Source organism: Microtus ochrogaster, unplaced genomic scaffold, assembly GCF_000317375.1.
Source record: "Microtus ochrogaster isolate Prairie Vole_2 unplaced genomic scaffold, MicOch1.0 UNK26, whole genome shotgun sequence".
Lineage (NCBI taxonomy): Eukaryota > Metazoa > Chordata > Mammalia > Rodentia > Cricetidae > Microtus > Microtus ochrogaster.
In genome coordinates this window covers 701022-716528 of record NW_004949124.1, presented here as the reverse complement: position 1 = coordinate 716528, position 15507 = coordinate 701022, and the positions used below count along the sequence as shown (strand labels likewise).

The following is a 15507-nucleotide window of genomic DNA, read 5'->3' as shown; positions in this document are numbered from 1 at the left end:
TCCTGCTGTGTGCACGAGATCTAGCATTGAGACTGTCCTCCTGCAGTCCTGCTGTCTGCACCGAGATCTAGCATTGAGACTGTCCTCCTGCAGTCCTGCTATGTGCATCGAGATCTAGCATTGTTCTATGAAATGTCTGTGAAGCACGTTGAGCAGCATCACGGGTTCTCACGGTGTCATGTTAGAGCTGTTAGCCTGATGTGCACATTTGGACTTACTGAGGAGCTAGTACTGAGAATGTCATTTCTAGGTAACCAGTGACTTAGGTCAGCTGACCTTCATTAGCACCGTAGAGAACCCTCAGACATTCAGTTGTAGAAATAACATGGGAAGACCGTGTGTCTGTTTGTTTCTTGGGGAAGCCCTGTAAGTGGCTCTCTAGAGAAATGTCATAGAATTCTGATGACACTGGTTAGCTTCTGCAGCCATGGGCACAATCACTTTCTAGTGGCTAAGCCATCCTTGGCACAGAGTCCTGGTTACTGGCAATCGGTTCTGGCATGCATTGCTTTGTAGTGTATTGTCTGTCAGCACACATTACAGCAGTCGGTCAGTGTGCACCACGACAATTGGTAGGTGGCCTGGAATGTTTTTATCTTGGGTAAAACTTAATTTGACTCAATATATTTGGTAGCAGTTGTCTTTCAGAAAAATCTCTGATATTCTTTTGTTTGACATTATTGACCCCATTCTATTTTAACTTGCTTTGAAATTCTTTTTATCTTTTCTTTTGTGTACTCTACTAAAGTTCTAACCCTCATTCTTTTTTTATAGGTATGGATTATGGTGATTTAGTTTTCCCCCATAGTGAGTATATAAAAATGTATAAATTTGTATTTATTATAATACAGACAGTGGTGTAAACTAGCTGCAAATTACCTTGTTTTATTTCCTTCTTCTAATATTTGTAAAGGGAATCAGTGAGCGAGCCTATTACCAGTATATCTTTGTTGTTGTTTCTTCAGCCTTAATTGAGAGTGAAGTATAGATTGGTAAAACTCAGGCATAGTGTTCTGTATCAGCACTACCTAGCATGGTTTTTCTAACGTCTGCACTTACATTCTTGCTCTTCCTTACCAGTCATTAAATCTGATTTTTGTTTTTATAATTAGTCCTTGTTCATTTTCCAAGTTTCTACAAGTGGGTGAGCAAATCCTTGTGTGGATTCTTCTTTCCTTGTACAAATTCTAAGTGACCTGTTATTTCTTCCTGGTTTCTTAATTTTAGACTTATTTTTGATGAGTTGGTGTCTTAGTTAGGGTTTCTATTGCTGGAAAGAGACACTATGACTATGCAACTCTTATAAGGGAAAATCTTTTGTGGGGAGGGTCTCTGGTTCAAGACAGGGTTTCTCTGTGTCACTGTCCCATAACTCACTCTGTAGACCAGGCTGGCCTCGAACTCACAGAGATCCACATGTTTCTGCCTCCTGAGTGCTGGGATTAAAGACGTGTGCCACCATGCCTAGCTAAAGGAAAACATTTAATTGGGGCTGGTTTGCAGTTCGGAGGTTTAGTTTGTTATCATCATGGCAGGCAGGCATGGTGCTGCGGAGGTGGTTGACAGTTCTGCATCCAGATCCACAGACAACAGGAAGAGAGAGACACTGGGACTGACTTGGGCTTCTGAAACCTCAAAGCCCGCCCCCAGTGACCCACTTCCTCCAACAAGGCCACACCTGCTCCAAGAAGACCACAATAGTGCCACGCCCTATGAGCCCATGGGGAACATTTTTTCATTCAAACCACTACAGTTGGCAATCAATCATCTGAAAAAGGAATTTCAGTTTTACATAGTAAAATCTATTAATCACATATTGAGTGCTTAATGTGTTCTAGCCACTTAACATGGATTATCTTTATAGAGTACAGTATTTGGAGTGGATTCTTCAAGGTGCTGACCATTACAGTGAGGCCTGGAAAGCTTATGTAGTTAGTGGGAACTGAAGTATTAGAATCACACGTACTTTGATGTCTGTGGGAAGATTTATGTGAAATATTTCCTCCTCAGATTAATGTTCATGTGAGCGGTTTCTAATAATATTTTCTTAATTGAAGTATAGGTTACTTGTAATTAAACATGCAGTTTATTAAGCTTTATGCTTTTTGACTGTTATATATTCTAATATAACCATGACTTCCATTTTTGTCACTAGAGTCCTCTTATGTCCCTTCTGGTCAGTGAGCCACCACCAGCCTTTCCCCAACTAAGTAATTCCCTTCAGATTTCTGCCATCACAGTTCACTGCTGCTTTCCAAGTATCACATAACTATCATAGATAGCTGTATATTGATATTCTCTGTGTAGATTTCTGTTTGATGTTTTCTTTGGAGTCATGAAAAGGTGCTATTGATGGGCAGCAGGGCACATTGCCAATCAAATTAAAGTCTTAGAATAAATGATGATTGAGTATTACCTGAGAGAAAAGAGAGAGGAAACAGATCCACTTTGTATAATTACAGCTTTGGAAAATAGATGCTATCTCCAGTCTACTGCCGAGGAATCTTAGGCTGGCGGGGTAAGCTAATGAAGTTGATGTGTTCTAGCTGACAGGCCGTGGAGAGCAGGGGAGCCAGGGCTTGAGACCTGGCCTCTTTAACCTAGAGCTGTGTGTGTGTGTGTGTGTGTGTCTGTCTGTCTGTCTGTCTTTCTCTGTGTGTATACATATGTGAGTGTTTGCGCATGGTTGCACACACACTTGTGCCTGTAGAGGCCAGAGGTCCGTGTTGGTTGTCTTCCTCAGTGGCTTGTCATCTTGGTTTTTGAGACAGCATCTCTCATTGAACTGGAACCGTGTGCTTGGCAAGAATAGGTAGCCAGCAAACCCCAGGGATCCTCCTGTCTCTGCCTCCCTAGTGCTAGTATTACAGGTCACACCAGCACTCCTGGTACATGGCCTGAGGCTGTGAATTTGAACTGAGGGCTTCCTGCTTCTCCAGGAAGCAGCTTACTGACTGAGCAATCTATCTCCCTAGCACCACACTGTCACAGCTCTTTAGAGTGTTTTGGTTTTATTTTTTGTTGTTATTGAGAAGGAACACAAAAGAAAACGTTAAGCTGGCTATCTTCTCCTCCTAACTGGGGTTTGGGGAAGCCAAGTGTTAGGTTTATTGGTCCAGGAAACAGCATCTTACGTGGAGATCTCCAAGTGGAGAGCAAAGTTAGCCAAACAAACGGAGGTTGGAAATCGCTTTATTTCTGGCCTGAAGCCCTCCTGGAAGTTTTTGTAACAGGACCCAAGGTAGTTCGATTCCTTCCTGCTCCGAAGACCTCCAGGATTAAGAGGGCTAAACCCTGTGCAGTGGGCCAAGATTGTGATGAGATTTGGCTGATGACCTTAAGGTTAGTGTTAGGGAAGAGGATGGACATGCCTTCTCTTTTTTCCAAGATTTTCCTGCATTTGTGTTAGAATTGCCTCTCCATTATGAGAGGCCTTCCGCTTTCTTTGGAGATGAGTGTGGTCCCCCACAGTCATCTGCACTTGGTGCATTCCTCAAGCTTGGTCTGGGACAGAGGTGAGAAATAGATAAGCTTTCGTTTTGTTTTTATATAGTTACAACAAAAAAGTTTACCAAACTAGGAATCTTGGCAAAACTGAGTGTCTGGGAATGGTGATTGTGTGTCTGTATTCCAAGTATTGAGGAGGCCGAGGCAGAAGGTTCACAGTTTGAAGGCAACCCAAGCTACTTAATAAGACCTATTTCAAAAACCAAAAATGCACAAAGAAATGAGGTACAAATTATGATATTCTTATGGATTTTTAAGAAATTCAAGGGATTTGTTACCCCAAGCCTACCCTCTAGGAGTTTCTGGTAGGAAAGGATGTATTTGGATGAAAGAATACTAAAGAATAACTCAACCTGGATGAAGAAATATGGGCCACACTAGACACAGTGTATAGCATTGTTGTAACAAGTTTGTAACCCTGCTTTGTTTTCTACCAGTTTTAAAAAGCTCGTATTGTTTAACTTTAATTTGCAACTCCACGGTTTGTTTTCTGTATAGCTTGAAAACTGGTGCATTTAAAGAGTTTAGTCTATGTGAAGGGTACACAGTATCTAAAGACTTAGTTTATTGATATAAACAATGAGAAGAAGATCTACAGAGTTACAGAAGCAAAGGTTTTCACGAGTCTTATATAGATACACATAGTACTCTGCTGTTCATCACTGAAGGAAGTCAGGACAGGGACTCAAACAGGGCAGGAGCCTGGAGGCAGGAGCTGATGCAGAGGCCATGGAGGGAAGCTGTTTACTGGCTTGTTTTCCGTGGCTTGTTCAGCCCACCTTCTTATAGAACCAAGGACCACTAGCCCAGGGATGGCACCACCCACCATGGGCTGGCCTCTCCCCCACTGATCAGTAATTGCACAATCAATTCCATTTATAATATATTCAAAAGAGTAAAATATTTAATAAATATTTAGCCAAAAATGAATTGTATGATGAAAACTATACTTAGAGTTAGCAGATGGTCTCAGTTGAAATGATTCTGGTTTTGTTGGTAACATCCAAAGCATCAGAATCAGGAGTCAGATGAACACACACCTTCCTCTCTCCGTTAGGAGTACTGACTTTGACATCAGTATCATAGGATTCCTTCACAGCCAGTTTGATCTGGTGCCAGTTGGCCTTGCCATTTGCACTGAGCACACATGAGTTCTTGTTTTGTCTTCTGGTCTCTTCATGGCTACTCAGTGGTCAGGGGAAACATAATGATAGCACAGTGGCCAACCTTGTTTCTCGTGGAAGTGCTCTTGAGAGGGTATTTGAACTACTTCAGTTGCCTCAGGGTCTTGGCCTGGGAGGTGGGTGATAGATCTTTTTTTTTTTTTTTTTGGTTTTTCGAGACAGGGTTTCTCTGTGGCTTTGGAGCCTGTCCTGGAACTAGCTCTGTAGACCAGGCTGGTCTCGAACTCACAGAGATCTGCCTGCCTCTGCCTCCCGAGTGCTGGGATTAAAGGCGTGCGCCACTTTTTGTGGTTGGTTGTGGATGCTTCTCAGCACTGCTTTCTCTCTTTTCAGAGCCTTTGCTTAGGCCTTGGCCACAGACAGCAGGGACTCCTTTCTTCTCTGTCAGCACCATCTTGGCGAAAAGCTATAATGGGATTTTGATTAATTTAGTTAATTTTATTTTATTTCTCTGTCCCATATTTATCACAATAAGCTACATTTTAAAAAATCTCTTAAGCATCCAGGCTTCATTTATTTAGAGTGTTTAATGGTGCACCAAATGAGCTCCAAATGGACTAAATATATGCCAAATACTTGGTCTCCTAGAAAAATTAGGAAGAGAAGAGAATGCTTACTAAAGGCAATAAAGGAAAACTGGAAGGAATTTTTATGACCACATTGAAAAAACATGTGACAAATATTTATAACAAGAAAGGCAAAAAGCTAATAATATCTTTATGATATAAAGAGTTAACATCTGCTATAGGAATGAAGGGGAACTGAATGTAGAATCCACAAACACATCCACATAAGTAATAGTGGCATATTTTGAAATCTTTGTTATAAGAATAGAATATTCAATATGTACAAAGCCAGACATTAAGTCCAAAAACTTAAGTTCTGCATCCATCCATAAATACGTTCAGATGGGCGAAATATTTAAATTAGAATTCTAAACAGAATGATAATGTAGGTAAGTGTAGGTGGGAATTAGGCAGCCTGGGTTTGTCCCCCACCTCTCAGCGACTCACTAGCCATGTGACCTTGGGCAGGTTAGTTAACCACTTCATGCCCTGGTTTCATAAGGTCGGGGTGAAATGGAACTGCCTCTGCCTCACCGAAAGGAGTGTTCTGAGGCTCAAGTGAGTTAGTGTACGTAGTGGGTGTGGCCTGCGGCCTGGTGCATGCAAGTGCATCGGAAAGTAGTTGTTATTGTCAAGCAGGGAAGCCGTAAGAGCACTTGAGGAAAATTTGGTAGGTATTTTTTTCAACTTGGGGGTGGAGGAAACACATATAATCAAGAAATCACAAGAGACTTATCATCTAAAACTTCTCTACATGGGGAGGTACTTCTGATTAGCAAGCAAAGTATGGGGTCACCAGCCACAGAGGGGACAGGCCTTGAGGGTGACATTGTTTTGTGACTTCCTGCACTGAAGCCAGGCCTGGCCAGGTCAGTGCCTGGGAAGAGCTTGTTTGAATGTTTTCCATAGTGTCTTGGTTCTCTTTAGAGTTGCTGTAACAAATTTCTACAAGCTTGGTGTCTTGCGTAAAGTTTCTTCTCATCGTTCAGCTCTGAAAGTCAGAAATCCAAAATCAGAGTGTTAACTTGTCATGTTGCTCAGAATTCTAGAGGGAAGTCCTTTTAGTTTCTAGTGGCCTAGACCTTCCTCCTCCAAACTCAGCCATGTCTGCATCTCCTTCCCTGTGTGTCTGAGTTCTGCTCCTTACATGAGAGAAGTCAATGGAATGACATCATTCCCAGCCACTCAACTGAGGGGCCACCTTGGTCCAGTATGACCTCATTGCCACTAATTCTATCTGCAAAGACCCTATTCCCCCAGTCATATTCTGGGGCCGAGGTGGACATGAATTTGAGAGAAACTTTGTTTTGCCACCATTTTATACTCTCTTTCATGGAGAAAACAGCTGTAGGTCTGACTGCGAGTGTGGTGTGGATCTGGGAGTCTTCAGAACAGATCCAACACCTCACTGGGAGCTGGTAGAAGCAGCAGAGGTGTCTTGAGGGGAAGCCAGAGAACCCTCAATTAGTCATGCCAAGGGCTTTCCTTTAGACACTATCAGAGGTTTGAATGCCTAGGAGCGACAGAGAGTTGCTAAAAATAGGAGGAGGGCTGGGCCACTAGAGGATTGAGTGCTTATGGCATGTGTGCCACTCTCAGTGCAATCGCCAGCACTAGGGGAAAAATAGGAGTTGATAAAAAGATAATAAATCTTTTCAAAGAGAGACAAGTGGGGCCAGCAAGATGATTCGGTGGGTGAAGGAGCCAGCCAGCAAGGCTGACCACCTGAGTTCAGTCCCTGGGACCCACATGGTGGAAGACAAGAAATGACTCCCCTGCATACTGTGGCATGTGCACATGTTCATGAGCGTGCATGCACGGGAACACAGGCACACACACATATTTTAAAATAAAATATGAGGCATGCATTTGTTCATGTGTAATATTAAGAAACAGGCACCAAGCTATGAAGAACAAGTTAGAATGTCTAAAGAAGGCTTTTGGAGACTGGAATTAAATACCAAGATGAAAATTGTGCATGGGTACATACACATTGGTGAAATGTTCCAAGCTCTCAGGTCGGGAAGGGCTTCCAGACCCGTGAAGAGTGTTCAGACTGAAAAACTCTTCAGTGCAGACTGTTAGACTTAGTCTCAGAGAAAAAGGCTAATGAACTTCCCCTTATAATTGCCAGGGAGTAGATTTATCCCTTTAATGTATCATGGTACAGACAGGAAAATATCATTAGCATTGAAAGTTAGCGTTGTTTTCCAAGTATGTGTAACTAATTTAGCCACATAAACAAATCAAAAACCCTTACCTCCACTCTGCTGCCAGCCCTTCTCTGTCCCCTTTGGCCAGCTCCTGGTGAGGCGTCTGCCTGAGGCCTTGGCAACCCATGTCATTTAGTGCTGTCTGCTCTCCCGCTGAGGGGCAGCTGACAGGGTGTGTGACCACGGCTGCAGATGCTGTCAGCCTCATCAGGCGCTGCTTACTGCTGGTTCCTCACCTGGTTTTGGAATTTCTTGCTCCCCTCACCAGGTGCTTCTTAGCCTCTTTCTCGCCCCCTCCCTTTCCTCCTCTGGGAGAGTATCCCCAAGTATAGTCCCCTCACTAATTTTCCTCTGTGTAGTAGGGCCTCTAGCTGACTGGTTCCTCAGGAAGCTCCTGACTCTGCCAGACATATACTTTTCCGTGTCCATCATCTGAGCAATCAGTTTACCCTAGAATCCGGAAGATCTGGGAGGGGAAGAGGAGCCAGGCTACCTGCCCCTCTCCCTGTGGCTCTGACTCAGCCCTGATGTGCTCACGTGGTCCCTGGCTTGCACTGGGCTCACACTGCTCTGTGTTGTAGTTGGTGCATGCTGGTGGCATATGGCATGTGGGTAGTAGGTGAAAGAAGAGAAGGCAAAGTTTACCCACTTTGTAGTCATCTCTGGACCTTCACTTCTCTCCCCTTCTTCCCTAGCCGCTTCTGTTCATTGGCTGCTCTTCTGTTAGTTACCTCCTCAGCCCACAACTCGCTGCTTTTTCACATGGTGTCGGGAGCTGGGACTTGGAGGAGCTAGCAACATATGTTAGTTTACAATGAACAATAAAACTTTCACATTGGGGGAAAAATGAGGTCAATGTACATTAAGAAAAAATGTTAATTTCTTGGAAAGGAAATATATTTAGTTCATAAACATTTAGAACTGTTTAAGGAAATGGTGAGGTTTGATTTCAATGATACCTTAAAAATACCTTTTATTGAACACTTTTCAGAGATTTTCATCCATTGCTGATAACAGAGAGTAAAATGAATGTCTCCTCATACTACTGGTGGGCTTCTAACCTACTGCCTTTCTATATAATAAAAGGAATGTCTCTGTATATTCCCGATGGGCATCTAACCTGACTGTGCCCCTTTGGAGTATAACTAACTCACTAGAGTCCTAAAATGTTTATTCCCTTTGACTCCACAATTTTGTTTTTGAAATTTTAACCCAAAGGAAGCGTCAGCATGAAAAATCTTTAGGTACAGAGATATATACTCAGTATTATTTATGCTCCTGTCACCAGCAGTGACCACACGCAGAAATAGCCTGTCTGACTGCGCAGGAATGTCCAATCGACTGCACTCCGCAGGCCCAGGCGAATAGTTTGAATCTGGTAAGAGCATCTGGGGAAAAATAGAAAAAAATTGGTATCGAATGTTAAATGGGAACGGTAAGATAAAATGGTTCACATGATGTATTATAGGCTCACACACAGTAACAACTAGAAAGAAGCCCAGGCTAACATTAGCAGGGGAGAATGAGAATCTTATTTCCTTTCTCTTTCATCTGTGCTCTAATGTCTTCGGAGAAATTTTAATTAAAGTAACTTAGAAAACAAAAATCTGTCCCCTTGGTAGATTCTAGATTGTTAGCAGTGAACAATGAAATGATAGACTGTAACAGAAAAGCAGGGCTGTGCTTTGCTAATTAATACAGCACATATTTGAGAGCAGGATTCAGGCTTGCATTGTGAGTTCAGACCCACACTTCACCTTATGTGTGTGACATTGGCGAGGTTGTTCCAGTCTTTTAATGTGCAGAGTGCACAGGGCAGCACACATTGCTGGCTGGATTGAATGTGCACATGAACTGGGTACTTAGGAGACGCTCTAGTCACTGGACTGTTCCCATCTCAACCCCAGAGCCGAGAGTGGTCCAGGGGCACAGTGCTTGCTGTGCAAGCCTGAGGTCCTGAGTTCTGTTCCCAGCGCCCACATAAAAGCTAGGCATGGAGGCCACATCTGTAACTGTCATGTTCGGGTTGGTGGTAGAGGCGAGCAGGTTCAAGAGTTTGCCAGCTGTGCAGTCTAACCAAAACAGTGGTGAGAGGTCTATTTAAAAAAAAAAATCTGGGTGTGATGGCAGGCAGATCTCTGTGAGAGCTCGAGGCCAGCCTGGGCTACTGTTGTGCAACGTTTTACTTACTTGGCTTTTTGGGGGCCAATAAATCACACTCAGAGACTCAGAGGCTCTTTCTTAGTAAAGAATGCCTGACCTTAGCTTGGCTTGTTTCTTGCCTCCTTTTCTTTTCTTTTTTCTTTTTTTTTTTTTTGATTTATTTATTTATTATGTATACAGTGTTTTATCTGCAGGCCAGAAGAGGACACCAAATCTCATTACAGATGGTTGTGAGCCATCATGTGGTTGCCGGGAATTGAACTCAGGACTTCTGAAAGAATAGCTAGTGCTCTTAACCTCTGAGCCATCTCTCCAGCCCTCTTGCCTCCTTTTCTAACTTAAATTATCCCATCTACATTTTGCCTCTGGACTTTTTCCTTTTCTTACTTGTGCATATCTTACTTTCACTCTTATTCCGTGGATGGGTGGCTGGCCTCTAGCGTCACTCTTATTCCATGGATGGGTGGCTGGCCTCTAGCGTCATCTCTCCTCCTCTTCCTGCTCCTTCTCCTCATCCGGCGTTCTCCTTCTATTTCTTCTCTGCCTGCCAGCCCTGCCTGTCCCTGCTCCTGCCCTGCTACTGGCCGTTTAGCTCTCTATTAGGACCATCAGGAGTTTTAGACAGACAAAGAATCACAGCTTCACAGAGTTAAACAAATGCAGCAAAAACAACAGTCACACCGTAAAATAATACTTCCAACAGTCTACATAGCAGAGCTCCAGACCAGTCAGTGTTTAAGACAAACAAACATGAATAAGTAAATAAGACAGAGTGCAGTTAGAAGATACCTGAGGTTGACCTCTGACCTCACACACATATACATGGATACACCCCCCCCCCATCAACCTGACAAGTCACTTCCTGGGTCACCTTGACAATTACTTATGCAAGCCTTGTTTGACTTTTTTGTTCTTTAGTTTGTAAAGTGGCAGCAGACCACTGCTTCCAAGTTATTGGGAGGACTTAATGAAGTCAAGCCAGAAGCGTGGTGTACCTAACGGGTGCAGAAATGGAGAAGGGTGTGGAGGGCTGATGCAGTGGTTGGTTCTGTTTCCCCAGGCTTAATTAGTAACATTAAGAAGTAGGGAAGTGAGCAGGGATAGGAGGGCTGACTGGAGGTGAGTAAGCCAGCACGTGCTGAGGGCATGTCTCTGCCCTGACAGATTTGGTGGAAAGTGAGTGGTGTCTACGGTGGCCGTAGTGAGTGCTATCTACATTCGCTCTGCAGTGTTCGGAGCACCTGTGTGTGCAGTGACTGTCAGTAGAGAACCCGTCCTCAGCCTCAGTACTGCTGCTTGACGCCTTCCCAGGCAGTCCCTCATGCACATGGATGGTGAGCGTTCTGCTGCTCTCCATGCGGCTGTTTTGACTGGTCCTGATGCCTTGCTGTTTTAGGAATGTGGACTCTTGTTACCCCAGGGTGGTGGAGCACTTGCATATAGGACTTTGTATTTCCAGCAAGTTCCTAGTGCTGGCAGCTCATGGACCACACTGAGTAGCAGGGGTCTAGAGTATTCTCAAGCTGGTTCTTTGGCTCTGTGTGCCATTCAAGGAGTGGCAGATGAGGGTGGTCTTTGTGTGTCTCCAGGGAAGTTGTCTAAGATGCACAGCTTATGTAAATATGGCAAAGATTTCGTGTTCTGATGGAACCTGCTGTAACCTATTTAATCCACCAACAGTGTTCAAAACTCTGAGGTACAGTTTGAGAACATGCTATTCTAGAAAGTTGCTAATTGGCAGGCTGACGTGGAGAAGTGGGAGGGAGAAGAGATGCCTTTTGAGGGTCGCATGTCAGTGCACTGGCAGCTCACCCGTGGGTGGCGTTTGCAGTAGTAGACCACCACGGTGCAGGTGAAAGCGTAAGTCCTTGACTGAGCTAGAGGAGGCTGCACGTAGGATTTGTAGGGGGCGTGGAATCAAGTCTGCTGCATGTGGCAGGGAAGTGGGAGAGGAGCATGTGGGCTGATGTTCACGTTGCTGACTCTGCAAGCAGGCTTCACCTTGAGACTGTAGGAAGGGGGCCTGTTTCACTTTTAAAGGTGTGCAGGTGGCTGTGAGATGTTGGAGCTGCCCAGTAGGTGTTGGGGTAGTATCCTGGGGTTTCAGAGAGAAGAACCCTCGCTGAAGCTCCCTGTGTCGAAAGCATAGTTCAGCTCTTCAGAGTGTCCTCCAAGTGAGAGGAGACACGCTCCAGATACAAGCCCTCCGAGGAGCCTGGCAGGGAACATCTAGAGAATGGGTGGCTTGGCTTTTTATTTCACTTTTAAACCGTGTAACAGTGATATCCAAATAAGGCCACAGTATTCAGTGTCTGATGGTGGAGCGCAGCCCTTGACTCTTTGTCACTGTTTGATGGCCGCTGGCTCACTGTTTTTCTCTGTGATGGCCGCTGGCTCATTGTTTTCTTCTGTGATGGCTGCTGGCTCATTGTTTTCTTCTGTGCATTTTTAAAGGTCCTTAAAATTCTGGTCAGGGCAGTGGTTAATGGTCTGGCTGATCGAAGTGGAGATGTTGCCTCCAGCCTCAAAGGCAAGCTGCAGGAGTTGTTTGGCAGAGTGACCTCAAGAGTGACCACTGATGGAGAAATCTGGAGACTGTATGCCCAGGTTCATGGAAACGGGCAGAGCGGCAAGCCTGAAGAGAACGAGAAGGTCAGTGCTGGGCCATCTGTCCTGGGCCTCTGCCCCAGATGGAATAATAATAGCTCTGCCTTTTCTTTGTTGGGGTTTGGTTTTTGTTGTTGTTGTTTGTTTTTTTTTGTTTTTCTTTTTTGAGTGAACGATGAAACCAATAACCTGAAACAAAACTAATGCTTAAATTCAGTGTGCATGCGTGTGTGTGAGTGCGTGTGTGTGAACGTGTGCGCGTGCGTGCGTGTGAGTGCGTGTGCGTGTGTGCGTGCGTGTGTGTGTGTGTGTGTGTGTGTGTGTATACATGTGCATACCATAACAGGTACCATCTACCTTTTGGATACAGGCTCTCCTCTTCCACTGGTTTGGAATTTACCAAGAGAATTTACCCAGGGAACCCCAGGGGTCCCTGTCTCTGCCTCCCCGTGCTAGAATTACAAGCGTGTGCTGCTATGTTTGTCTTTTTTTATTTTTTATTTTCCCTTTTAAACATATGGTTCTGGGGATTGAACTTAGGTCCTTGTGCTGACAAGGCAAATACTTTATTGACTGAGCTGAGCCCGCTCTCCAACCTTCAAATCCCCCCTTACGTGCTTTGAATTATGGGCATGCTAAGACTTACAACATCCGTTTTTTATGTTTCATGAGTTTCCTGCAGAAGGGTCCCTGTTCTACAGCCCCCGGTGCCCGGTGCCCTTCACTCGCACCCTTTCCACAGGCGAGTGGTTAAGGACAAAACAGTGTGTAGATCTGAGATGCAGCTGCAAAAGGGAAAACATTAACCCAGGAGACAGGAGCAGGAAGTTGCAAGTGCATGCATTGCACTTTGCAGGGGACACCCTGCCCCTCCTGCTAATCCCGCTCCATTGGGCCCAGCGGAGCCCAGAGTTTCCAGGGTTGGAATCATTGTGTTGTGTTTCTTTTCAAAAGATCACAGCAAATCAGATGAACTCCTTGCGTGGGTTTGGAATTAGCCACGGTCCAGCTAATCTGTGGGATTCTTAGCTGTTCTCTCCTCCGCCTTCTGTCCACACAGCTGGTTTCTACCATGGCCTTGTCAGCCCATGGAACACATATCTCATGCACGCATGCACACACTCCGCTCTGTGTCCTCCATTTCCCCTCAATTGTGTACTCTTTAAAACAAGAACGCTCTTGGCTGTGACGTCTCCAGCAGCAATTTTTAAGAAGAAACAAAAGAGCATTTTAAACATCTGTGAAATTATATACCTGTTAGCCAGCCCATAATTTCACCCAGTTCATGCCTTCCTTGTTCTCTTATTGCATCTCTCAGCGTGGAGGCTGGAGGAATCTGCACTCTGGCCTTCCTGTTGTCCTGTCCAGATAACATCCTTGGTTCGCAGAGTTGTTTGTTGCTATTGGATGTGCATCCTACCCCCCTTTGATGGTAATTACAGAGATGCCTCACCATACAAATGCTGGCTTTCAGTTTGGAATTGGTTCCATATGACTTCCAGAAAGCAGTTTGAAATGTGAATTCATCTTGTTGTTTTGAATGTTGTTCTTTCTGTTTTCGTAGGCATTCCAGTGTCTCTTGAAGGCATACAAGTGTGATACACAGACCAATTGTTGGGAGAAAGATGTTACAGCGTTTAAGGAAGTTGTTCAGAGAGCCATAGGACTCGCACATGGTATTCGATATTCATATCGTATTTTAATGCATTCTTCATTTATAAAATAGTGTTATTCAAAAACCAAGTTCCATTACAGATACTTTCTGATTGCTCCAATATATTGAAATAGTTGTATTTAATTCAGAAACATTTCTAGAACATCTGTTATATAGTAGACACATAATAATAGGCACATAAGATAACTCAGGACAGAGGCTTCAATGCTGCTTGAGTAAGTGACAGAACCCAGTTAGAACTCATAAGAGTATAAAATATTTTTACTCCCAAGAAGCCTTAGTTCACACGGAGTCTTTGTTGATTATGTTGTATTGAGAAAAATCATTAGCATTTCCTTAACTGACAGAAGTGCCAAGAAAGAATCTTCAAAGTGTGCAGCTCTCTGGAGTACTTACCATTCCTTATATTTTTATACATATATAAAAATGCAAAGTATAATACCTGTCTTTGGGAAATTTAGAGTCTATAATTTGGAGGGGAGATAACCTTTTCTATAATAAAACATTTATTTGTTAAATAAATATAGTTCAGGTTTAAACTTTCTCGCATTATCAAAAAGTACCAGCTAAATTCAGCTAAATTCAGCGGTGCATTGCTGTATTGGTAATTGAGTGCAGGGGTGAATTAATAAAGTCCCATTGTGAGCCTCCTGCCCCAGAGAGTGACAGCAAACGGGAGCCAGCGAGGAGCAGTGAGCCGGGCATGAAAGCTCCAGGACCACTGTTACTTCATGCTTTCCGGGTCATGCTGAGTCAGCAACTTAGTGTCTCTGGGCCTTTGTTTGGTTGCAGGTAGAATGGGAGAATATTTATCTATGCTGCTAGGAAGAGTCAGCATGATCTTTCCAGTATGTCACACTATTTTACCTGTCGTTTACATGTAGATCTCTTGCACCCCTACCCTGTTTCTTCTGAGGTAGAGGATCTGGTCCATAAACAACTCCAAAAGGGAAAGTGAGGGCGGGAATAAAGTTTAACTGCCTGTAAAGAAGTCACAGGATGTTCAGATGGGCTTAGTAGTTAGTAATTCTACTCATGGCCTTTCAGACCTATCAGACCTATCTCGGGAAGAATATAAACGTCCAGTTTCCTGGACCACCTAGCCACTGGCTGGAAGGTAGAAAGTTCGAGGTGATTACAAGACTGTTTTGGGGATGGCTGCAATTCTATGGCCTTGTGGTAGAGGAAGCCAGAGGGGTTTGGTTCTTTGCCTTTGGCCTTTGTGAATGTGGTATTATGTCTGGGGAGCTCCACTGATGTGTATCTGTGTGTAATTCACAGGGTGGGGTTTCCTTTAACCTGCCCTTTCTGAACATCTCTGAGCACCCAGCTCTGTGATGGTCAGACAGAGATAGTTTCTGTAATCACCAAGCGTGGCTTTAGGCCTGTCTACTCTAACTCTGCAGGTCAGAGAAGTGCTCCAGAAAGCCTGCTTCTGACAGCTTGCTATAGGTTTTTGAACTGTTGTTGGCACCCACAGGGCGACTAGTGGGGAAGAACAAGTGTCTGTTCTCTGGGTTGTCTGTACTCGAATGGGTTAGTGTTGCATTCCCACTCTGCAAGCAGGCTTTGTTGTAGGAGCTGCGGGCTGC

At 44.2% G+C, this 15507-nt stretch overlaps 1 protein-coding gene across 2 annotated transcripts in view; it reads left to right on the top strand.

The window, feature by feature from the left end:
* Positions 1–15507, top strand: part of Ttc27 (tetratricopeptide repeat domain 27) — a 131087-nt gene that overhangs the window by 111499 nt on the left and 4081 nt on the right. For both annotated transcript variants that reach the window (XM_026789696.1, XM_005367932.2), the window contains 2 exons: positions 12088–12285; positions 13805–13916. In XM_026789696.1, coding sequence (XP_026645497.1) covers positions 12088–12285; positions 13805–13916 — 310 coding nt within the window. The remainder of the gene's footprint in view (positions 1–12087; positions 12286–13804; positions 13917–15507) is intronic.